The 26,036-nt window shown below is 42.3% G+C and overlaps 1 protein-coding gene across 6 annotated transcripts in view; it reads right to left on the bottom strand.

The window, feature by feature from the left end:
- Positions 1 to 26,036, bottom strand: part of NKAIN3 (sodium/potassium transporting ATPase interacting 3) — a 512,275-nt gene that overhangs the window by 265,365 nt on the left and 220,874 nt on the right. For all 6 annotated transcript variants that reach the window (XM_042845586.2, XM_065585639.1, XM_065585640.1 and 3 more), the window contains exon 2: positions 14,830 to 14,967. In XM_042845586.2, the coding sequence (XP_042701520.1) occupies positions 14,830 to 14,967 (138 nt within the window). The remainder of the gene's footprint in view (positions 1 to 14,829; positions 14,968 to 26,036) is intronic.

The raw sequence follows: 26,036 nt of genomic DNA, 5'->3' as shown, positions 1-26,036 counted from the left end.
CACCAGGCTATAACAGCACCTCATATATCATATTATTTAATTGAGTAAATTAAGCTAATTAGATCCACACTCAGTTTAGGTTAAAGTGTCTTATTTTCACATCTCATTGTACAATAATACATTTATGCTGAGCTAGGCCAGGTTTGCACCATTTTAACCATGTGACTCATCATTCTGAGTGTTTTTCAACTTCATCACAGTGCTAGGAAAAAAAAAACTTTAACAAGTATTCTGTTAGCATTATTAATTGATCCAAACAGATTAGAAATATTGCTAGCTATGGGAGTTCTGTGAAGAAAGGAAAAGAATGTATAGAGAAATGGACCATGGTATAACTTCACAGCTGTGTGATTAGTATATTACATTGTGGGTTAGAATTCAAATTGAATTCTTCTTTGTTCTTTGCAAATTAATATTTGTATACATTTCAGATGAGCTAATATAAGAAAATTATGAACCACTTTTTCATTTTGATGCCGGCCGGGAACTTTGGTCAGATTAATCTCATCCACAAAGTTTTCAAGTGTCATAAATGTTATATCTGCTAAATGACATGGTGGATTGTTTTCGGAGCTGTATTTAAATTAGAAGTTAAGAGAAAAAAAGAGTTAAAATAATGGAACTGTTTGACTTAAGATAAGCAGTATATTCAGAGTTGAGGCTGTCATTTCATTCCATCTTTCTCTCACCATCGGTTGGCTAGGTTGCACTAAAGGTCTCAGACTTTTGGAGGACATTACACAGAAGCGATGGCTGGACATGACTTCTTCCATCCTGGAAGCCCATGGGATTGTGCCTTTTCTTGCAGGTGCAGCCCTGGCCACAGTGATCCTTGCTTTCATCATGTTAAGGCAGTGTTTCCCAAACTTTCTCATGGAGTGACCCCCTTTACACTCACCTCTGTTAATGCAACCCCCGATACTTAGCATTCAGGTTGGCTTTGCACAAATGAACACTCTATTTTAATAGTCTACTTTGAAAACTATGGGTGGGTAGCCAGGCCCAGATTAACTAATGTGCATTCAGTGCACTTGCACAGGGCCCCCATTTGAGAGGCTCCAAACCAAAGAAAAAAAGGAACAGGGAACTAGTGGCCTGGGGACCACATCCAGCCCACCAGATCATTTTATTTGGCCTGCCACCTCATGTGCCTGCCACCCCACTTTCCGATCTCACCATGTTGGCGCCTGCATCCTCCACATGGAGCCAGTGACCTGGTGCTGGCCCGAGAAGGCATGCTGCCATGGATGCTGTGAGAGTGCTCTGTTGTTTCAGGTGCAGTTAGTGCTGCTTAGTGCCCCTAGCACTGTTTGCTTAGAAGCTTTCTCGCATTTTCTTTCTTCCCCTCATCTCGTGACCCTCCTAGTACCCTTTTGCAAAAACTGCTGCCTTAAAGACAATAGTGCATCTACTATAACATGTGTTAGCTGGCCCAATTGTGAAGGGCACCCAGAAGCAGCATGTAGCAACCTGTTTGCCAAATGGGGCAAAGAAACAAGAACATGCCACAATTATTAATAAACTTAACACTACATTGGGGGCCAGTTGAATTCAAGGTCGATTTCAGTATACTGATCCTCATGGTCAAAAACCTGAAAGACCTGTGGCCTGGATACTGCTGTAATAACTGGGCCTACAAATTTACTATAATTGTGAGCTCAGCTGTGAAAAGTGAGTGTAAGTTCATAAGACGACACAATAACCTATAACAACAAGTGTTAATGGGAAAAGATGCAAAAGTGAAACAGAAAGACTGAATTAATCAAAACAAAAAGACCTGCTAAAATAACTCAAAGGTTATGTTAAGATCGAGCTTGGTAAACAAGAAAAGTGTGAAACTGAAAAATCAATAACCAAAACTGGTGTTTCAGAAACTGGGTAAACTTGGTGGACAAATAATGAGGGGATGGGCTATTTTGCCAATCACTCCCATTTTTCAGTCTCTAAAGAAAGAAACTTCGCAGAGAAAAAATGGCTACTGGAGTGAATTTCACCATCCTGGCTGCCACCTTAACATCTCCTGGGACCCCAGGCCTTCGTCATCTTGATCCTGAGAGATGTCCTGACCAGACTGGGACAGTCCGAGCACCCAGATGACATCACCACCTCTACTAGCGCCACCTAAATCCTGAATACCAATTGGGATGTTGATACTTTGTCTCTCCCCTCCACATCCATGTGTCCTTTCCGCACCCCCTCCCCTTATTTCTTCTCTTTCTATCCCTCTCCTTTTGCCTTCTGTCTAATAAAAGTCTGGCTTAGATGGCCAAGACTGTATATTACTGTAAGCTTGTGACCAGAAAGTTCCGACTAAAACCCAAGTCCTGAACATCCTGATGCTGGTACAAGTTTACCAGATCTCAGAGTGGCTGATGAGACCATGTGTTGCGCCTGTGTTTTTCCAGCTGGGAGGTTGCAGTGAAAGTCAGCAGCATGGACCAGAGCTGCATTTTCTATCTTTGCTGTTCTTCTCTCCCCCCATTTTGTGTGTGTTCATCTTTTAGGAAACTTGAACAGCAGCAGAAACAAAGACAGCACCAGCCCATCTCAAATGACTTATTCTCTTTTTCTCAAAAAGGACAGTTATCTTTGATGCCATCTAAAAGATTGTCAAACAAGGGTTTTTCTCCTTCTAAAAACTTGCGCCAATTAACGGGAAAGGGAACAAAGAGGGCTGTGAAAATAAAGCCTGATTTAATACTTTACATTTCAAACACTTTAACTGTTTTCCCCTCTTTTCCGTATCTTTAATAAAAATTTGAAAAGGATTTTTAATGTTGTGTTTGCCATGGTACTAAGCAGGCTGAGGCCTCTGTATACCAAACCCCGAACCTTGTTTGAAACGGTTTAAGTTTGAACCATGACTGGGTTATGTTAACAACTCTGACATTTTGGGCTCATTTATTCCATATAAATTAAATACCACAGCACCTTAGATAATAGCTGTCTCCCTGACCTGGTAGAACAACTGCAATCAGCAGAGATGCTTCAAGTGTCAGTCAGCAGGGTGGAGGTCTGAGAGACAGGGCCAGGGTTTTCTCAGAGGAAGGCTCTCAGCAGGAATTTGCTCTTGCTGGAGATCAGTCTTAGCCCAAGTTTTACAACCTTCAGAGTATGAGGCAAGCCACATTTCCCTGCTTGGTCCTTTCCTTGACTAAGTTAAGTGCTAATCTGGCACTCTTTGATGATAAACTTATTTGGGAGGCATTTCTGAGATAGGAGAGAAGGAGAAGAGGAGGTTACTCACCCTGTGCAGTAACTGACGTTCTTCGAGATGAGTGTCCCTGTGGGTGCTCCACTACAGGTGTTGGTGCGTCCCTGCGCCTTTGCCCGGAGATTTTTGCAGCAGTACTCATAGCGGCCACGCATGCTCAGAAGCTGCCCCCCGCTGTGAATCTAGGCTGATAGTACGCATGCGTGGCCGGTCTCCTCAGTTCCTTCTCTACCACGGAGGCCCCCCAACTCCGAAGTAGAGGGGAGGAGGGTGGGTAGTGGAGCACCCACAGGGACACTCATCTCGAAGAACGTCAGTTACTGCACAGGGTGAGTAACCTCCTCTTCTTCGAGAGAGATGTCCCTGTGGGTGCTCCACTACAGGTGACTTAAAAGCCGTGTATCTTACGGAGGTAGGGACTTCGGATCTGGCAGGAATGCCGTTGAAAGTACTGCCATGCCCAAGCGTATGTCAGATAGAGGGCCTTGCGTAAGGGCATAGTGTTTAACAAATGTGTGGTCTGAGGACCAGGTGGCTGCTTTACAAATGTCAGCCAGGGGAACTTTGCGTAAGAACGCGACAGAGGCAGCCAGAGATCTAGTGGAGTGTGTTCTAATGCCGTCTGGAGGTGTAACCCTCTTCATCTGATAGCACAGTCGGATACACTGGGAGATCCAGTTCGAGAGTCTCTGGGTAGAAATAGGCGTGCCTTTGGAGCGCTCTGCGATAGAGACAAAAAGTCTGGAGGAAGCTCTAAAAGGTTTGGTTCTATCCAAATAGAATGACAAGGCTCTGCGTACATCTAGTGTATGCATTGAGATTTCGAAGGAGTTCGCATGTGGTTTCGGAAAAAAAGTCGGCAGGTGTATGGGTTCATTAATGTGGAATGACGAGTGTACCTTTGGAAGAAATTTGGGGTGTAATCTGAGGGTAACCTTGTCTTTAAAAAATATCGTATATGGTGGGTGTGCCATAAGAGCTGCTATTTCTCCTGCCCGTCTGGCAGAGGTAATTGCCACTAGAAATGCTGTTTTCATCGAGAGGTGTAGAAGGGAGCATGTGGCTAAGGGTTCGAATGGTTGTTGAGTTAGGGCAGACAGTACCAGATGAAGGTCCCACGGGGTAGTCGGTGGTTTAATGTCTGGGTATAAGGTTTGTAGTCCCTTGAGGAAATGCTTTGTGATAGCGTGAGCAAAGACAGACGTGTCATCAATTCTGTCGTGGAAAGTTGTAATAGCAGCTAAATGGACCCTGATGGAGCTGAAAGAAAGGCCGGATTGCTTAAGGCCCAATAGATAGTCCAGTATAATTGAAAGAGGTACCGAGGTAGGACAAAGGTGTTTAGCAGAGCACCAATGTGTGAATCGTTTCCACTTTTGAAGATAGGTCTTGCGAGTAGATTGCGTTCTGCTATATAGGAGCACCTTCGCTTTGGGAAAACCATGGAGGAACCAGGCCTTGAGGTGAAGCATGGACAGGTTGGGGTGGAGAAAACGGCCGTGTTGTTGAGATAGAAGGTTTGGGATGAGCGGCAGGGAGATTGGTGGTTGGATTGACATCCTGGTGAGGAACGGAAACCACGGTTGTCTGGGCCACGATGGGGCAATGAGGATCACCTTGGCTCGGTCCGTTCGTATTTTTATCAGAACCCTGTTGAGAACTGGTATTGGGGGAAATGCATACAATAGGTTCCGGTGCCATGAGATCATGAATGCGTCCCCCAGGGAATGTTTGCCCAGTCCTGCTCTGGAGCAGAAATTGGGACATTTCTTGTTTTTTGTAGTTGCAAAGAGGTCTATCGTTGGGTAACCCCAGGTGCTGAATACATTGTGAATGGTTTTCTCGTCTATCTCCCACTCGTGGTCCCATGGGAAGCGTCTGCTTAGTTCGTCCGCTGTGGTGTTCATGATCCCGGGAAGATAGGCTGCTGATACCCGGATGTTGTTCGCAATGCACCAATTCCAGAGCTTCATAGCCTCTGTGCACAGCGAATGGGATCGAGGTCCTCCCTGCCTGTTTACGTAAAACATGCATGCAATGTTGTCTGTCATTATGCGTACGTGATGATGCTTGATTAGTGGCAGGAAGTGACGGCACGCGTTGCGAATGGCTCGAAGTTCTAGAACATTTATGTGCAGGGAGGTCTCGATTGGTGACCATAGCCCCTGTACTGTGTGATGAGACATATGTGCACCCCAACCTGTCATAGATGCATCGGTGGTCAGGATGAGTGATGGGGCCTGCTGAAGAAACGGGACTCCAGAGCAGAGGTTGGAGTGAACGGTCCACCAATGTAGCGAATCTTTGACTGGAGTAGGCAGAGAGAGAGAGAGTCTTGTTTAAAGAGTGCATATTCGGTTTGTAGACCGTTGCCAGCCACGCTTGGAAGCACCTCATGTATAGGCGTGCATTCTGGACGACAAAAGTGCACGAGGCCATGTGACCTAGTAGTTGCAGGCAGTCTCGGGCAGTCACCTGTGGGCTGTTGCGAATAATTGTGGCCAGTTGGTTTATGGAATTGAAGCGATCGGGTGGGAGCGATGCTAACCCCGTCCGGGAGTCGAGGTCTGCGCCTATGAACTGCAGGTGCTGGGTGGGGCGTAATGTGGATTTGTCTTTGTTTATTTGTAGGCCGAGAGATAGAAAGCAATCGACTGTGAGCCGTGTGAACCGGAGCGCCTCGTCGAATGTTGAAGCCTTGAGGAGGCAATAGTCGAGGTAAGGGAATACTATGACCCCTTGTTTCCTGAGGTAGGCAGTGACTACAGCTAGAAGCTTGGAAAAAGCACGGGGGGCTGTGGATAGTCCGAAAGGGAGTACCCTGTATTGGAAATGTGTCGAACCGAGGGTAAATCGGAGGAAACGTCTGTGGGCCGGATGTATAGTGACATGGAAATAGGCATCTTGTAGGTCGAGGGCAGAAACCCAGTCGCCCTGCTCCAGCGCTGGGATTATGGTAGTGAGGGTAACCATCTTGAACTTTTGCTTTTTGACGAATTTGTTGAGCCGCCTGAGATCGAGGATTGGTCGCCATCCCCCATTTTTCTTTTCCGTTAAGAAATAATGGGAGTAAAAACCCTTCCCTCTGTGCCGTTCTGGCACAATTTCTACTGCTCCCAGATGAAGGAGATGTTGCACTTCTTGGAGGAGAAGTTGCTCGTGAGAAGGGTCCCTGAAGAGGGACGGGGAGGGTGGGTGGGTGGGGGGTAAGGAGAGGAAGGGGATGACATATCCAATTGTAATTACCTCTAAGACCCACTTGTCGGAGGTAATCTTTGTCCATTGATGGAAGAAAGGTCGTAGGCGGTGTCCAAAGATAGGTGTGTCGGCTGAAGTGCGGGCGTTGCTTTCTAAACCCTCGACCAAGTCTTCAAATCTGCCTATTAGTTGGCGGGGGTTGAGGTGCCCCTGCAGAATTTGGGCGACGTCGCTGGAATCTTGGTCTTTGACGTTGTGGTTGTTGTTGTTCCTGCGGTCTATGGGAATGTTGTGTGAATGCGGGATAACGTGGCCGGTGGTATGGTTGGTATCTATATTGCCGTCTTCTGGTCGTAGGTGTCTGGAGACCTAGAGACCGGAGGGTTGTCCTTGAGTCCTTCATTGAATGAAGCACTTCATTCGTGGTAGAAGCAAAAAGTTTGTCACCGTCGAAGGGAAGATCTTCAATGGTGCTCTGAACTTCGCGAGGAAAAAAGGAAGAGGAGAGCCAGGAGCCCCGTCGCATGACTATCGCTGTAGCGGTCGATCTTGCCGCTGTGTTGGCTACATCGAGGGCTGCTTGGAGAGCGGTGCGTGATATGGCTTGTCCCTCAGAAACCATAGCTCTGAACTGTTGTTTTCTTTGTTCTGGAATGTCATCAATAAAGTCCATTAACTTATTATAGTTTTTATGGTCGTATTTTGCCAGGACTGCCGTATAATTAGCTATACGAAATTGGAGGGTGGAGGATGCATATACTTTGCGACCAAAAAGGTCCAATCGTTTGTTGTCCTTGTTGGGTGGGGCGGAACGAGAATACTGTTGTCTAGCCCTTTGGTTCGCAGCGTCCACTACCAATGAATTTGGTGCTGGGTGGGTAAAAAGGAATTCAGAGTCCTTTGGAGAAATAAAATACTTCCTGTCTGCTTGCTTGCAGGTAGGTAGGCTTGTCACTGGAGTCTGCCAGATGGACTTAGCGGATTCTAAAAGGGCTGCGTTAATTGGTAGTGCCACCCTGGAGGAAGAAGGGGGCTGTAGGATGTTCGTTAGCTCATGCTGTTCGGTGACCAGGTCCAAGTTAATTTTCAGGTCACTGGCAACTCTTTTAAAGAGGTCCTGGAATTTTGCATATTCATCCGAGGGAGTCGGAGGAAGGGGAAGTAATGCTTCTTCAGGTGCTAGCTCCGGTTCTGTTGGAACAGGAGTAGGGCTAGGTTTATCCTGGAAGCGTGACTGCGTTGCCAGGCGTCTCTTGTGACTGGCATATTCGTTAGGAGGCGGCGCTGGATCAGTGTTGCGCCCGGTCGAGTGGCCACGGGGCATGTATTCCCGAGAGTATGATGCCCATGGTGTCCAGTATTGCCATGGTGGCGGGTAGGGCATAGGTGGTGCCATCCAGGGGTTCACCCCCCAGGAGGCAGGGTCCTGAGAGTGGGATGAGGTAATTTTCTCATAACCTCTATTGCCCAGGGTCTGGGGCTGGGAGTCATGATATGGGGAAAAAACTCCCTGTGGATCTGTCTCCTCCTCACTGGGGGAAAACTGCTCAGATCCTGACTCAGGCATTGGAGAAGAATAATCGTTTATCAGCGGAGACTGCAAGGTAGGTGATACCAGAAGATCTGCTGTCTGGGTAAAGTGAGGTAATGAAGGTCCTGCGGGAGATGAAAGCTGAGCCGGGAGAGGCTGCCGCACAGGAGCATTCCTGCGATCGGGGTTTCTGCCTGTGATCTCTGTGTCAGAGTGCACCGCAGAGGTCAGTGCCGCGGTCGGTGCCGGGCAGGCAATGTCAGCGTGCCTGGGGTCAGGCATGTTGTGGAATGTCGGCACCGTATCATTCGTGGTGCCAAACGGTGCCGTAATAGAGGCAGGCAACTGGAAGCCTGATGCCTCGGCACCGGAGCCTCGCGCTGCCGCCGGAGCCTCAGGCGGCTTTTGCGCGGTTCCCGACGAGCCCGGCTCATGAAAATTACTGAGGCGAGGGAGCACAGGCAGAGAGATTGTTGATCTGCCTGGAGATACTTTGTGCCTCATAGCCTTGTTTGGTGAAGAAGGGTGCCCCTTCTTCGTAGATTTTCTCAGTTTTTTTGAGGCGGGGGGGCTGTGGCAGGCAGCGGAGCCGACTTCAGCGCCTGGGTCTGAAACTGACCCGATAGACTTTTGAAGGAGGAGCAGTTTAAGTTTAAGCTCCCTGTCTTTCCGTGCCCTGGAGCTGAGTTTACAGCAGTGGGCACATTTTTGGGGAATGTGAGCTTCCCCCAAACATTTTATGCACTTTGAGTGTCCGTCCGATAATGGGATAGCTTCCTTGCATGTAGCACAGCGCTTGAAGCCTGTGGAGCCCGGCATAGCCGCGGCTGACAGAATTTTTTTTTTTTTTTTTTTTTTGACAGAAAAACGGGGTAATTAACTTTACTAACAGAGAAAACTGACAACAACTGGTTACTAAAGGGCAATTGTAGCAAGAGTGAAGTATTTTCTAATGAGTCTGCTGAGCTCCGTCTCAGGCCGGGGACGGTTGAGAAGGAACTGAGGAGACCGGCCACGCATGCGTACTATCAGCCTAGATTCACAGCGGGAGGCAGCTTCTGAGCATGCGTGGCCGCTATGAGTACTGCTGCAAAAATCTCCGGGCAAAGGCGCAGGGACGCACCAACACCTGTAGTGGAGCACCCACAGGGACATCTCTCGAAGAAGAAGAATTACTCATGTAATAACAACAACAACAATTTATGCGCAGTCATACTCAGACTTGAGAGTTTTAAAGGATGCAGTGTCAGCCTTAACTCTGATTTACCTTGCTTTTGTTAAGTCAAACATTTAACACATGTATTCATTTCTTTCACAATTCCGCAATACGGTAAATGTAAAATTTGTGTGTGAAAAGCATTACAGAGGGAGCAGGGTGGGAACTGCACTGTAAATGCTCTAGGCACAGAAAAAACACTGTCAAAGCCTCCCTTACACACAAAGGTCTGATATATTAAAGGTCTCATGCTGAGGCCAAAGCAGGTCCTTCAAAGTGTCTGGAAAATAGTATGACATAATATTATAAAGAAAATCTACACACACACACATATATATATATACATACTATGGATCGGTATCTATTAGGAATTGATATGAAATGCTAAATACTTTACATTCTTTCCTTAGGTAGGATCAGGTAGACAGAGGGCAATGAAAGTCACCAGGGAACACAATATACATTACCACATTTTTTTCCTGAAATAGTTGGTTGCTTTTCCAGTTAGACTGGATCTGATTAAGTCAGCTCCTGGATTTGAGTCAATTAGAGAAGATGACTCTGAAAGCCTGATTCAATATATTTCCTCTGTTAAGTCAGTTGAGTTGAGTCCTTGTTCTAATGTGTAATACCTATCACTAAGGGACTTAGGGACAGATTTTCAAAGGCATTAAAGTGCCTAAAGATGCAGTTGAATTCCTAGTGGGATTTTCAGAAGTGCCTAAGTGAGTTAGGTGGTTAACTCCCTTTAGAAAATCCCAGTAGGTCTTTAGCTACATCTTTAAGCACCTAGATATCTTTGAAAATCAGACCCTTATTATATATTTGCAGTAAACAGATTTTGAGTTGCCAATAATCGGTCTGCTTGTCAGCAAACTTCATTTTTACCCCTATGGTCTTGGACTGTGATATAATCAGATCTCAGAATCTGGCAGGCAACCTCATCATCCCTTGGGCTGGACTCCTTCACTGTCTCTTGCCTAGCTCACAGTGGAACATATCACAAGTTAATACAGCCCGGAGCTATATGAACAAGCCTGAAGCATGCAGTAACTGACTGCATGCTTCCATAATGTGGATCCCTTTGAGGAATCTGGGGACAGCTGCAAATGGCAAAGCCCCAGGAAGCACAGGGAGGAGGCTAGGTAGGACTTGAGGATCTGAGCCTGTCACTTCATTGGGAGTTTTGTCTTAGTAAAGACTGAGTAAATAAATTAAGTAATACCAGAGTGCACACAGACAATGACAGTCCAAACAAACTGCTTTATGGGTAGAGCAGGGCAGGATTTTTTTGTCACAACAGCTTTTTGTCAAAAATGCTGATTCATCAAAACGGGAAATATTCACTGAAATGTATCCATTTTGACTACACTTTTGTTGGGTATGTTTTTCAGGTTTAGAATGGAATTTCCGGTCAAATCCAAAGAGACAGAGAACAGCTCATCCCAGCACAGCCAATCACTCTAGCATATGGGAGACACTGATCCAAGACCTTGCTGTGTGCCAGGGACTTGACCCTGTATCATCCACATCCCAGATAAATGTCCTACCATCAGGCTATAGAATCAGTTTCTTGCTGGCCTACTGAATATTTAATTATTGCACCAAGTAGACCAGCTCCAACAGGGGAGAGTAAGAGAGCCCCACTAGCCAATAGTCCAGCGCTCTTCTGGATTGTTGGAGACCCAGGTTCCAGTCCTTTATATGAATCAGACAGAGCAAGGACGCAAACCTTTTTATTTATGGAGTTTTGCATCTCTAATTATAAAACAACTTTTTTTAGAAGTGTTACCTTTAAAATGTACTTTTACACTAAAAATAATATAAAGAAACAGTTGGTTAATGTGCTGTGTTTCATCTTTTATGCTGAACAAAATGAAAGAGTTTTAACAGGGGAAGATGCATGGTTAGTGCTGGGACTGGAGGATCAGGAGATCTGAGATTATTTCTACCTCTGCCCCAGACTTGTTGTGTAACTTTGAGCAAGACACTATGGGTATGTCTACACTTAGGGCTGGGGGTGTGATTCCCAGCTCGAGGAGACATACTCGCTCTAGCTTTCATCAAGCCAGCACGCTAAAAATAGTAGTGTAGTCTCAGTAGCACCGGCAGTGGCGAGTGGCAAGAGGGGCTAGCTCAGCTGCCCTGAGTACAGCCGATGGGAGCCGATGGGCATGAATATGCATGGCTAGCCTGAGCCACCGACCGTGCTACTGTGGCTATGCTACTATTCTTAGTGCACTAGCTCTCACTGAGCCAACGTAAGTGTCTCCTCGAGCTGGGACTCACCCCCCGACCAGCTCCAAGTGTAGACATACCCTTCATCTCTGTGTGCCTCAGTTTTCTCACATCTGAAATGGGCAAAATAATGGGAGAGTAATGCATTCACCTCTGTAAAGCTCCATTCTCCAACGGAAGGTGTTAGATAAAAGTGCAGACTATTACTTTTATCACTCCCTTCTAAATTCTTTATAAATGTTCATGAAGTTTAACGAAAGTGAGTACAAAGAACCTCAATGTTACAGTCAGACCACTTTTTTCGCAGGGGAGGCCACTTTTTTTTTTTTTTTTTTTTTTTTAGAAATAACACAAAATTACAGGAATCAACAGTTGATTAGAAAAAACGGAAGCTTTTAAAGCATTTGACTAATGGTTTTTCCCAGTAGACATTTTTTTCATTCTTTTGTGAGAAAAGCTATTTTTACATCTCAAAATCCCTTGCTAACAACAGTACTGAGCGATTCCATGTGCTGCCAGGTTAAAAAAAAGATAATATTCAACCTTTCCAATGGGGTGAGGGCAGTAGTATTTGAGGGGAAGTAGTTTTTTAAGTGGCATTGGAATTTTTGATTCTTGGCTGGATTGAGAATGTATGTTTCTCAGAGGTAATATATCTGACTTCAAGTTACGTACATCAGAGGCAGGTCCTTGGTGACAATTTATACCAGTTTAGGATCAGACCCATAATATATAACAGCTATTGGCAAAGTTAGAGACAACTGGAAGAAAGTCATCTCAGGAGTCAGTGTTCTCTATGATCACAGGAATGCAGGAATTGGCCTACTGCATCAGACCAGAGGTGCATCTAGTCTAATATCTTGGATCCAAGAGTCATCAGTACTAGTTGTTTAACAGAAAGGTGAAACTATATATTGGACAGTTGTGGAATAACTAGCCCATAAATACTTTTTCCCCCCCAATTCCTGTCAGTTACAGGTTGGCTTATGGTTAAAAGTATGACAATTTATATCCCTCAGTTTTTTTTTCTGTCTAGTCTAACTGTGGATATTCTCATTATCCATATAAATGTTTAATCCCTTTTTTGAATCCTATGAAGATGTTGGCCTTAATTGTGTTTAGGCATGGAAGGATTAGATATTGATTAGTAAATGTTGGTAAACGTCAATTCCACCATAAATGCACAGACCAATGAAAAAATACGTCCATCAATAATAATCAAAATGTACAGGTAGGCAAAGAAAGAAAAGTGCTGCCTGAGAACTTATTAGAGTCTGATTTAAGGATATTTACTTTGGATATTTTGACATGTGATGTTAAAACACAAATTGTCAATGGCTATAATGCTTTACCTTTTTTAATCTCAATGTCTACTGTTATTAAATAATTGTTGTCTCACTCCCCCATAGTCTGCCCATGCATAATTTCCTGTAACTGCAAAAAATTAAATAAATGCTTAAACCCCATATTTTGCATAACGGTGAACATTTTAATCAATAAAAAACAAAATGCTTAAAAATAAACATAGATATTATCCTTTGAAATTATAAAAAAAAAAAGAATTGAATTCTGCCAAGCCTAATTATATCTTTGGCAATAAGTTCTACAGGTTAACTATCCTGGATAAAGCAACGAGGAATCCTTGTGGCACCTTACAGACTAACATAAGCCAGTGGTTCCCAAACTGGGTTTTTTGAACTCCTGCGGGTTCACGAAATGTTACAGGGGGTTCTCGGGAAAAAATTCCCTAATGGCGGAGAGAGCTGTCCCTAGGGACCCCGGGCAACACGGGGCCAGCAGCACGGAGCCTCTGGACTTCCAAGAGCTAAGAAGATCAAAGCAAGCATATCTATCACACTGAAAGGTTTCAGAGTAGCAGCCGTGTTAGTCTGTATCCGCAAAAAGAAGAACAGGAGGACTTGTGGCACCTTAGAGACTAACAAATTTATTAGAGCATAAGCTTTCGTGGACTATAGCCCACTTCTTCGGATGCATGTTCTTCCTATCACACTGAGGAGATTTAAACTTCAAGACTCTTTATAAGAAATGGAAAGAGTGGTGGATATTTTTTGCTGTTTTTAAAATTAAATAGGCAGCTAGTATTGTTTTTAAAATTATTATGAAGAACAAGTTTAAGCTTTGTTGTAACATGCGTTGTTTGCCTGGACTGAATGCTTGTGTAGGAGAAACTCTTTGAGTTGACTTCTGAAATACCTTCATGTTGTTTCACATCTGATACTCCTTGATGAAACATAGGAGCCTTGTCTTATAACAGGCTTATTCAAAGTGATACAAGCTACGAAAGTGAGATCTTGGAAGAGTGTTGCCGTTTTCATAGTGTAATAAAAATACTGTAATGATAAATAATAATTAATAATAAATAGTGTATAATAAGATTGTCTAAAAACAAATTTTATATTTCCAAGTTCACTGCTTTTATAATTTATACTCAGGTAAAGGAGAAAATCCCTGGAAATATTCATTTTTTAGGAGGGGGTTCACGAGACTTGACATTTTAGTGAAAGGGGTTCACAGGTTGTTAAAGTTTGGGAACCACTGTCATAAGCTTTAGTGGGCTAAAACCCAGTTCATCAGATGTTACATTCAGACCAGTTTTTTCTCAGGGGAGACCACTTACTTCTTAAAAAAAACAACAACAAAACAAAAAAACCCCACAACATTACAGGAATCAACAGTTGATTAGAAAAAACGGAAGCTTTTAAAGCATTTGTCTAATGATTTTCCCCAGTAGACATTTCATTCATTCATTCATTCATTCATTCATTCATCAGGTGAAGTGGGTTTTAGCCCACGAAAGCTTATGCCCACATAAATTTGTTAGTCTCTAAGGTACCAGAAGGACTCTTCGTTGTTTTTGCTGATACAGACTAACACGGCTACCACTCTGAAACCTACTGCCCTGGATAATTTTCTATACCTCAAAACCAGATCTCATTTACTGGGCCATAAGTTTCAAAACGATGGATAACTGGAGACCTTAAAAGATAATGCAGAAAGGATCATTCATATGTTTTCAAGCATAAAATATATGTTTTGTAATTTAAGAGGTTTTAAAGCAGGAGTAGGCAACCTATGGCACGCGTGTCAAAGGCAGCACATGAGCTGATTTTCAGTGGCACTCACACTGCCCAGGTCCTGGCCACTGGTCCAGGGGGCTCTGCATTTTAATTTAATTTTAAATGAAGCTTCTTAAACATTTTAAAAACCTTATTTACTTTACATACAACAATACTTTAGTTATATATTATAGACTTACAGAAAGAGACCTTCTAAAAATGTTGCAATGTATTACTGGCACGCGAAACCTTAAATTAGAATGAGTAACTGAAGACTCGGCACACCACTTCTGAAACGTTGCCGACTCCTGTTTTAAAGCCTACTATGAACACAAAGTCAATAAGAGAGACTTACCACAACTATGTATCGAGGCCTAAATTGGATGGTTCCAAACAAACCCAATATGACAATTATTATTTGTAGAAAATTGCCAAGAATGGGAGCCCACTGGAAGCCAAGAAAGTCAAAGATCTGCCTCTCTAATGCAGCCAGCTGTAAGGAAACACATAACAAGATATTAACAGTTTAATTTGGGGTTAGTCAGAATATTTGTTATTTTTATGTCATTGCATCAGACTCTACCAGATTGACTTTGATTGGAGTTCTGTGGAAGTTGCAATTCTGGGTGCTGGACTGATAACTGAATATTTTTGCTTAACTCATATACCAATTATTTTAATGATGGGGCACATAAAAATATTTCTAGTTACATTGCCCCCTGGCTGGTTTCAGTATTGTCTCACAGCTTAGCAGATAAACAAAGACTGGTAAATTCTCATCCAGAATTAATTTGTCCTGGTCTGCTGGGAGCAACGTTTGATGATATTTATTTACTTAAATACAAAAATTGTTTCAAACAGCTATCAGTATAGATAATGTCATCGCATTTCCCTCACGGTTATCATCATCCTCCCTCCCCTATTTCCTTCATTTTGTTGCATCTAGTCTTAATTATATTGTAAGATGCTTGGTCTCTCGCTATGGGTGAGATTCTTACCCACTCTTTGGCCTATTTACACTGTGTAAAAAGGTCAGAGCAGCGCAGATTGGCTCTAAAAGCCCCAAAACCAGCTAGGGGAGAATTTCCCTGGTATAGGAACTGAGGAAGCTGGCTGTGCTCCAAGGACCTCGTCTCAAGCCCTGGCATACGGGACAGGAAGGCTGTGGTAGTGGCAGGGCCACAGCATGTAGTGCTGTGGAGGCTGTGGGCAGCACTGTTGCCCAGAGGCAGCTGGGAACAAATTGATGTAACACTGTTAGCCCTTCAGGGCTATCTAAGTTATGCCAGAGATCACTTCGGCATACTACCTTATCTCCCCTCCTCACCTCCCCTCCTCACAGGCTGCAAGTTCTGTGCTGTGCCTCTTACAGGAGCAGTATAGAATTTCACCCTATATTTTTGTAGAACCCAATGGCATCCATATCAAGACTGGGCCATCCAGATGCTACTATACATTTAAAACCATGATCTTTGCTAGCAAAAAGTCTGGACTAGAAACCTCCCCCTCGCCCCCTCCTTTGCGAATACAGTTTTTAAACACCTTTGCAGCAATGTTAGTATTTTGACTTTCCAGCACTCACTCTTGACAGTCCAAAAATTGCTGTAAAGATACTAAAATCAGCTTTTCTGGCAATGCACTTGTTGAGGGTTAAATCTGGTTCAATATTTTTCCAGATGTAGCAAAACATTTTTGAGCATTTAAACAAAATCCCATGACGGAATTTCTATGCATGCCAGAATTTGTTACACATGATTTTATTTATATTGTTACATACCCTAAAATTTACCAAAATATGCACTTAAAATATTGATACTTAGGCAGATGGAGGGTGTACAGCCCTATGAATACCAACCAAATCAGTATCACATGTGGGTATATCATTTAGTTAAAACATTTTATTTTACACATAATGGACCGTATTCATTTATAGGCTTGGAACATGTTTAGCTGAGAGTGAATCTGGCCCGTTCTCTTTAAAATTCAGCCAGTTGTACCTGTTAGGAAGATCTCATCTTTCTGGCCTGGATCCACAAAGGAACTTAGGTGCTGCCACACTGAGCATAACTTTTAGGTTATACTCAGGAACAATACTGTAATCCATAATGCCTCAGTTAGGTGCCTAAGTTTCCTATGTAATGAATGGGGAAAGAGAGGGGCCTAAGAATGCAATCCACAAAAGCTAGCATACTAGTTTGGGAACTGTCTACACTAGCCACTGGAAGATCATAGAGATAGGCTCCTAAGTCCGGGAGGCTGCAGAGAGGCCTCTATTTCTGCTAGAGATCCCCAACCAGGAATTCTTCTCCTGGAATCAGGCAGCTTAGGTGCATAAGCCATTTCTTGTGAGAAAGTTAGGTGCCTGCCTCACTTTGCACAAAATGGCTGGAAGAGGAGGTGACCACTTTAACTTTTAGCCCTCCGGTCAGAGCACTCAGCCAGGATATGAGACACCCAGGTTCAATTCCCCCCCCCCCCCGCCTCCCTGGCTCAGAGGGAGAAAAATCTGAATAGGCATCACCCACAGCTCTCAGGAGAGTGCTCTAGCCACTGAGCTATGGGACAATCTGATGTGGGGGCTTCCTAATTCTTACCTGTAGAAGCTGTTTCACTTCAGAGAAATAATGGAGAAATAATGACTCTATAGTCTGATGATTAGAAGACCCAGAGTCCAATCACTCTGCTCCAATGACTAAGTATTTCTCCAAAGTGGAACAGTTTCAGTAAGAGATTAGGGTGAACAGATGTCCCCAATTTTATAGGGACAGTTCCTGATTTTTGGGTCTTTTTCTTATATAGCCTCCTATTACACCCCACCCCCATCCCAATTTTTCACATTTGCTGTCTGGTCACCCTATAAGAGATTGAGGGAGCCCCCACATCAGAACATTTCATAGCTCGTTGGTTAAAGCATGCTCCTTAGAGGTATAGGAGATCCCTATTCAAATCCTCTCTCACCAGGAAGCAGAAGGGGGAATTGAAAGCTGGTCTCCTACATCCCACATGAGTGCTCCAACCCCATGGGTTATTCATTATAAGACGGGTGGCAACACCACTCCTTCTCTGGCCAGATTTTGAATAGGACCTGAGCCAGCAGGCAGCCTCTGAACACACCTACTGGATTGAGCCCTATGGATGAGATAGGTGCTCCTCCCCCTATCTTTCCCTGGTTCATGGAAGCATTGGGAGTTAGGCAGGAGATAGGCATCCAGATGCCTAGAGTGTGGCAGCAGTGCACTTGCTCATAGGCAGAAAAGTTAGGTGCCTAGGAAACTTTTTCAGTGAAAATGTAGGTGCCAAGTAACTTTAGGCTCCTACAGGTTAGGCAGCAGCTGAGCAGAGTTTGTGGATTGCAATGATGCCTAAAACGTGGACTTAGTTACCTAAGCACCTTTGTGGATCTGGGCCTCTATATACAGCTTGGTTAATATGTTACATCTAAAATAATTAAATGATTAAAGGTTGGATCCTCAGCTGGTGTGATTGTTGTGTGCCTTTAAAGTCAATAGAGCCACATGGGACTTACATCCACTGAGCAACTGGCTCAATATGGATAGGTGACAATTACACTCACAATAGATTGGTAAGAAGAGGGAGCAGGAAGGGCATGTAGAATTCCCTTCTCTAGTAAGCCAGATGGAGAACTCCCACCCATCTCTTTAGCTTGGCATGTGGGGAGCAACTGACTCCTATAACTCCCTATTCTGCTTGGCTGTTGGGGTGTGAACGCCTCCTGGTTCTATCTGCTTTAAACTCTGTATCTATTCTCCTCACTTAGTTGCCTCCTATTAGCCATAGAAGTGTAAAGGCCAAATTCCTGAACATAGCAACTCACCTGACCATCATTTGTTGGGCTGTTTTCTCCTATTCATTAAATTATTTGTTACTATCCCTGAAAACCATAGAATGCATTACTGGTGAAGATCTACAGAAAGCTTGAGAGGAAAGGGATGGGTAGTACTATTGTGCTGTTTCAAAAATCTACCCTCTTCTAGGTTATAAAACCTTCTTTGTGCATTTGGAAACTCCATAGCACACTGTGGGCATTACCTAAAACAAATAACTAATAACAATAACAACACTAATGGTAACAGAAGGACAGCATTTCTAGTGCAAATGCACCAAGTGCACTAAAAAAGATACAGTAGCTACTATTATAATTTTTATTGTGGTAGCACCTAAAGTAATTCCCAAACAGAGATTAAACCTTTAAATACAATACAAGCAACTCATCCAGACAATCCCTGCTCCAGAAAGCTCACAGCTTGAATTTAAACAATAAGGTACATGTGAATAGGCAGACAAATGGGGGGGAAGCAAGTGCGAGGATATGGTAACAGTAGGAACAAGTGGGTTTGCATAAGTAGTAGTTTCAGTGGTCACAGGTGACCATCAACCTAATCCATGCCGGGTAGTAAGGACTGGTAGGTAAAGAAAAGTTATAAGGAGGAATTTGGAGCCATATGCTTATAAGCTAGTTGACAAGTCACCAAAATATTTTTGCTGATAAATGCCCTTTTGCTAAATAGGCTTTCTGCTTTCATCAAAAATCTGAAATGACAAAACCCTGATTTTTTTTTCCAGTTTTTGGCAATCAAAAAGAAAAACTTTGTGGTGTTCATTTTTTGAAAACCAAAATTTTTCAGTTCTCAGGTAATGAAAACCAGAAAAAAAGTTAGTGAAAAAATATTGATGAAAACTTAAAAAATACTTTCTTCAAAAATTCACAGATGATAAACTACATTTCCCACCTGCTGTGTTTGTGAATGACTATGCAAATCTTGCATCTGAAGAAGTGAGGTTCTTACCCACAAAAGCTTATGCTCCCAATACTTCTGTTAGTCTTAAAGGTGCCACAGGACTCTCTGTTGCTTTATGCAAATCTTTGTGTTCTTTAGTTACCAGTGTTCCATTATAGTAGTTATAAGGATGGAAGGTCCACTCCTCTGATGAAAAGGGCACTACTGCAGTGAATGGAGATATCAGAGGGACTAGCAGCAGGACATCGTAGTGGGATTATACAAAATCTATTAATAAAAATGAGTCCTATTTTTGACTGGATTTTTTCTTCTATGTTTCATTAAGTCTGTCTTACCTTTTCCTGTATCCGTCTTCCTACAAAGTGCACTGAAAGGGTACTGATTGGCTGCAAACCTGTGCTGCAATAATATTGCTCAATAGTGCTCAGTCATTTTCCTCTGGCCTTTGCCAAACCCATTCCATTTTCTGTGTTGAAAACCAGAAAGAGATTGGGTTTATATTAATTCAGAGTCTTGCTTGGTTTGATGAGATGAACCACCTCAGAGAAACCTTACTTCACTTGCAATGTGAGTGGGGAGGAATTTTCAGTAACCACATATCTTGCTTATGATGATGCAAAATAAGGGGTCAGACAGCAGTAAGGAAGGCTATATGAGAACTACAAAATGTAATCAGACCACATGCCTGACTGTAAGCACCAACAGCTAACCCCCTATGGAGCACAGTCCTCCAATAATTGTTCAGTCCTATTATACTTTCCAAATACAAATCGGAGCTTGTCTGGGTGATGAGCCACCACAGCAGACTTAGGAAGTCAACTTTTCAAAATGAGTGTGAAAATTCAATTTCCTTTTCTGTCCTCAATCTCAGGGATAACACTCAATTTTACATTATAAAGAGAAGACCCTTATTATAAAGGGCACACTAGTTTGAGACCAGTTATTACAAGTTCTACACCCTTCAGAATGGAAAGTGCCAAACTGAAAGATTTTGAATTTAAAGAAGGATACTTCATAAAGCCTTACAATAAAATGTTTACTTTCATAATACCAAACTAAAATGGCACTATTTAAAAACATCTGTGGCCCTGATGTATTGCACATTATTGGGTTTATAATACTGGAAATGTATTATCTTTTCTGTATTTGAAATTACAAAACCACTTAGCTGTTTATGTAGAAACAATGCATAATATTTAACAATGTATACATTTTATTTCTAGGATGCTTGCTTTCAGCAGCAATCTATGCACCCTACTCAAAATCTACCAAGAAAGAGTAAAGTTAATTAATTACAACTACATCGACATGTGGTGTCAAAAGCTTTTTTGAAATAAAAATAGTTGTAAGACTCCATTAAAATATTCAAAATCTATGACCTTTCTCAGCTATGTTTTATGGTTCCCCAGTCTTAAAACAAAACAAAACATAACAAAACAAAATAAAAAACAAATGAACAGCCCTCCCGCATGAAAGTACAGGCCAGAGAGTTTAAATTTCAGGTACAATTCTGGAACTTGTCTAAAACAATAGAATGGAGAGAATGAGAATCAGTATTGGATGATGATGATGATGATTATTATTAATAATTATTAGTAACATGGGTTTTTCTAAGGCACTACTCCTTGTACTACTTGAATGCCAGTGGTTGTAAAAAAATAGTTTTTTCCAGAAACAGCAACAAAACTATCTGCTTCCCTTTCTCCCTCTAGATTTACTCTGTCATTTAAGAACTACCAGATCCTGCCACAAGGGCGGATGCTCACAACTTGTTATCACACATGGCTCACTAGAAAAGGGGAGTCTTACAAGATTCATGCTCAACCCGCTTTTAGGCAGTACTGTATTCTGCAGCCATCAGAGCTAAAATAAAATCCCATGCAGTTCACCTGGCCCCCTTGTAATTCAAACCTGAGTTCCACCATGGCAGACCAATCTGGTAATAAGGCCATCAACAAAGGGGAAATGTATGATATGTACTCCGTGTTATTCATTTCCTGTGATTGCTGGGTTGCAGACATTGATGGAAGATCCCATCTACTTTCTATGTTAGCCTTTTGCCTCTCAGAACCACAGAGCATTCACAACAGTGTTTGCTCTGCTGCTTCCCCCTCTGTGCTAGTGCACTAGTGAAGCTAAATGTTTAGGTTACAGTGCCAGAGCCACCTTTTTCTTGTTTAAAGCTGCTGTAACCGAGTAAAAAATGTTTGGCTTATCCAATATTTAAAATTCAGAATCCTTAAAATGCAGCGCAAACAACCAAAGCCAGAGATACAACAAAAATTAGTTGAGTCAGAGACTGAGCAATGTCAAAGGAAGTGCAAAACACGTTTTGAGTACATATTCTATTCTCCTACTTCACCTTTAGAATGTTACTAGTGTGCTTGACTTTGATGAGACGCACAGTATACAGGACAATGTGAAGTATAGATGGAGTAAAGAACATTTGGATCCAAAGTATGAGAAACTCCAATAGGATATTCAGTGGTAGTTGAATGGTCTGACTGCTAAACTAGCTTGTCCAAGTGAAGTATTAACTTCTGGGTGATTTTGAAAAGGTCTGTCCCTTATAATAACCAACTAAACAAAATCATTAAATAATGTGGCATGAAGGTTATTGAGATTCAGAGAGCATTATGTGGTTCTAACTAAATCGCTATTGTTTGCAGTAAGTTCAGCTGCACTGGACACAAGAAAAATCACTCGTCTTCGGACAAGTTATTGTTAAAGAAAAGGAAACTGGTAGTATCATATCAAAAGTGACTTTGCACTGCCGGTCAAATGGGTAATTGGCTGTCACTTGAGTGGGTGTAAGGGACTGTGGGTAACATATAATACAAAAGAAATACATGACATTCTTGCTGAAAGAACTTGGTACAAAGAGCAATGACAAAGGTTAGTGGAGGCCAGAACACAGAAACAGTGAAAGAAAAAAGCAGATATAATACAATAAATGTATTAGTTTTTTTAAAAGAGATTCTGTGATTCTAATATAATGCTTTTTGCTCAGAGCTCAACTAGCAAAGCTCTCTTAGGGGAAATCTCAGGAATTGGGCAATGGTCCATCTTCCAACCTCTTCTCTGAAATAATTGTTGAAGGAAGTAGGTACAGCCATAATGTTACAGTATATACTATATGTGTGCTAAAGATGTTACAAATATTGTACTTATGGTGAAATAAATATGGACCTCATTAGGAAGACCTGGAAAATTAGCATACCGCATCTCATCATTACCTCACAATGTTTGTTATTTAGGTTATTTCATTCACAGAAACAATTATTTGAGAACATAATAACCTAAGAAAGAGGTACAGAGCTAGAAAGTAATATGCACTTAGAGCTTAAATATTCAGTTATTAAAAAAAACCCACAACACGGTATCAAGCTTTGTCTAGAGAAAATTACATTCATGCCAACATCTAACCAGACACTTATTTACGGTATTACCCATGTTCTTTTAATAAACAGATATTATAAAGGAGAGATATTTCTGCATATATTATAGCAGTGCAAGTTTCAGCAAATACGTTTTCTTTCTCTGTGGCTACCAGGATGCTTTGTGAATCATTTCTCTTATGAGACTAGTCATTTCATGCTTTTGTGTACTGTTAACACTCTTAATTCATAACCTGCTGCAAATATAAACCAATGACAGACCCTTAAGAGACATATTTTCAAAGGCCTCAACACCCACGATTGGAGCCAGCATATATGTCATAATGGGAGCTTCTGGATGCCAATCTGGCCTTATTGGGCTGTCTAAACAGGAATTGAGCTCTTTTGAAAGTTTGGCTTTGCAAGAATAATTATATGAGACTGAAAGGAACCTAATTCTTAACATGTATTTTTCATTATATTTTGATAAATACTCACTGTTTTTATAGCACTGCTTTACATACTATTAAGCAAACACAAAATAAAGTGCCATATATTCTAAAATATTGATCTTTCTATAAGGCTGTTCTTAAAAGCATGACATTTTCTGAATTACGTGGACTTCAAAAAGTTTGCAGCTACCTTGGTGATGTCAGTGCAGCCTTATAATGATGACTTTTATAAAAAAAAAATTCTGCACATTCAACATATTGGGCCGGATCTTTCACTCTTAGCTCAGGCAAAACTCCCACTGAAATCAGGACTTCAGGACCAGGACCAGAAAGTTGATAGTAAATTATTTTAGAATCACACCAACCAGTGCAGAAGAGAGAATCTGTTACTATTTGTTTCCTAATGCCCCTTGATCTCAATGACATGAGAGCTGCATCAAACGATCTTGCATCCTAGAACACTGCATGTGCCAGTATAATATACCAAAGCCTGACTACTACAGCTGTACCAAATAGACACTATAAAAATGCAGTTATAGTCCATGAGTAGCCCGGACAAGGAGCAAGCCAACTATTGTAATAAAAACCTAAAGTGCCAATTCGTCACAGAACAGTGATTTAAGATTGAATTTCAACCCTCCAATGAAGCCGTAACTGATCCCAAAACACTAAGATCGAGCTTCTTGGATGGTTGACCTATACAGTCCCACAAATAACTGGAATGAATGTGCATATAATGGCATTTAAGACTCCCTGGGTTGTTTTATTTAAATGCCAGCACATGCACAGCAAAGGAAGACATAAGAGATAGGTTATGGGTTAAAGGATCTTAAAAGTTCCCTATATTTTTATGTACAATAGTGTTCATGTAAAAAGATGAAGATAAAGGAGAAAACCTGTTAAAATATGTTTGCTGTGTAATAATAATTTACAGATTATATGGCCTTAATCCAAAACCCAGTATATATCTGTTCATTATATTGTATCCATTCATTTAGTTATATTCTAAAGTCTCCTAGGTAGTAGATGATTTTTGTTCTTTAATTAGCATATTTTGCACGTTATAAGGAACCCAATACAGTCATTGAGCTTTAAAAACATTAAGAAATTGTGCTTTAGAGTATACACATAACTTGCCACCAAAACAAACACCCATACTGAGTGCAGGGAGGGCATCTAGCTAGTGCACAGTTCTTTGCACAATAGGGGCCTAATCAAAATCCTACTGAAGTCAATGGGAATCTATTGATTTCACCGCGCTCTGAATCAGACCATAGTATAGGGGGTGGAGAATAGAGACAGGTCAGTTTTGGCCAAGAACATGGGCCAAACTTCTAGCCTTCTGAACTATGCCAAGGAATCTTTAATGTCTATTCAAAAGCTTGGTTTTAATGTATCCTCTGAAAGGCTTAAAGTAAATGGCATAGTGCCTGAGGATGCAGGGTGGAGACCAACCCAGCTGAGATGTAAGCTTGTGGTTCCAGCGGGTTGAGGTTTGCTAAACCTGAATCTTAGATCAACAAGCTCTCTCCTAGGTATAAAGTGAAACATTGAACATTTTATAATAAAAATGATGCACACTGTGTCACCCTCCATATTAGCATCCACAGCAGTAGGGAATCTGCCTCTCCTCTTCTTTTACATTCCACAGAAACCTCTCTACCTGGATTCTGCAGAGATCCTGCTTCATGGAACAGGGGAAAGTAGGGAGGGGAGCCACTTGGTTTCCCCAAACCCGGGGGGGAAAGCAGAGCAGGGACCCGGGGGGAGGGATATTTCTGGAAACAAATGTGATGGGAAAGGCCCTGAAAGCATGTGAGCACCCCCCCCACCTTCCCCATGCCTGTAACAGAGCAAGCATCCTCTCTTCCTGTGTAGGGCAGAATGGGATCCCACCAACTGCACTGTAGTTCACCCCCATGTGCTGCTGCCATCAGAACTCAGACATAGCCCAACAATAAACCTGACCACCTAGCTTCTCATTCCATTTGGCTGAAAGGAGAAACCTGTCTGACATTTAATCACTAGCTATTTCTCCATAAAACCAACAACTTCCAAGTGCTTCCTGTTTACAGTAAAGTAACACCATCCCTCAGCTTTCAGTCTCATGGTTTATTTAGCTTAGGATATGAGGGGCAGAAAGGTCAGCGGATGCCCTCTGGGCCTCCTTCCCCTGTGTAAATGAAAGCATTGCTACAACACTCTGGCAGCACTGCTGCAGCTCTTTGATTTGAGGACAAACCAGCTGGGGAGTAGTACATTTCTAACTTCAACCTTCCTCATCTCCCGTTCTCCCTCTCTGCCTCCCTGCAGCTCTTCCTCCCTCTCCATAGGCAGCCAGGCTTGTCCCTTCTGAGGCAATTCAGGAGGGCAGGGGAGAAACAGTTGGCACTCCCACCTCCCAGCAGGAAGAAAGAGAGAATCCCCTCTAGAGCAATCTGCTGCAGCGAGACAAGTGAGGTTGTCCATTATGTTATAATTGAACTGATCAATTTCCATTGTTAAGAACATAAGCTGAACCTACGCAACCTAAGGCAGCATAATTTAGTGCATCATCATTGGGGGAAAAATTTAAAACTTCCTTTGTTCATACTTCAGCATAATAAAGAATATCTAATGCTTCCAACACATTAGCCTGCTGTCTGCTGTTACCCCATAAATTCTGATAAGCATAACTGAGGATCTGGATCGACTGCCACCAGCAGGTATCCCCTAATTTTTATGGACATAGGCAAGCTCTTTGGAGGCTGCAAATGATTATCTGTGGCATGTTCTTTGCACTACATCTTTTTCATTTGTTGTTTTCAAGTACCAAAATTTTGTATCAGATATCTAATCCTGCAGCTTTGACACACACACAGCAACTCATGAGCTGTCCTGCCAGCCACTATCAACAAAAAGTAGGGCAGCTGGTCTTTTTTAAACCTCTTTCTTTTGCCAAGTACAAAAGGATGAGATTGAACAACAGCTCAA

Source organism: Chrysemys picta, chromosome 2 (genome assembly GCF_011386835.1).
Source record: "Chrysemys picta bellii isolate R12L10 chromosome 2, ASM1138683v2, whole genome shotgun sequence".
Classification (NCBI taxonomy): Eukaryota; Metazoa; Chordata; order Testudines; family Emydidae; genus Chrysemys; species Chrysemys picta.
The sequence above is the reverse complement of the archived record's forward strand: the minus strand, read 5'-3'. Positions and strand labels throughout refer to the sequence as shown.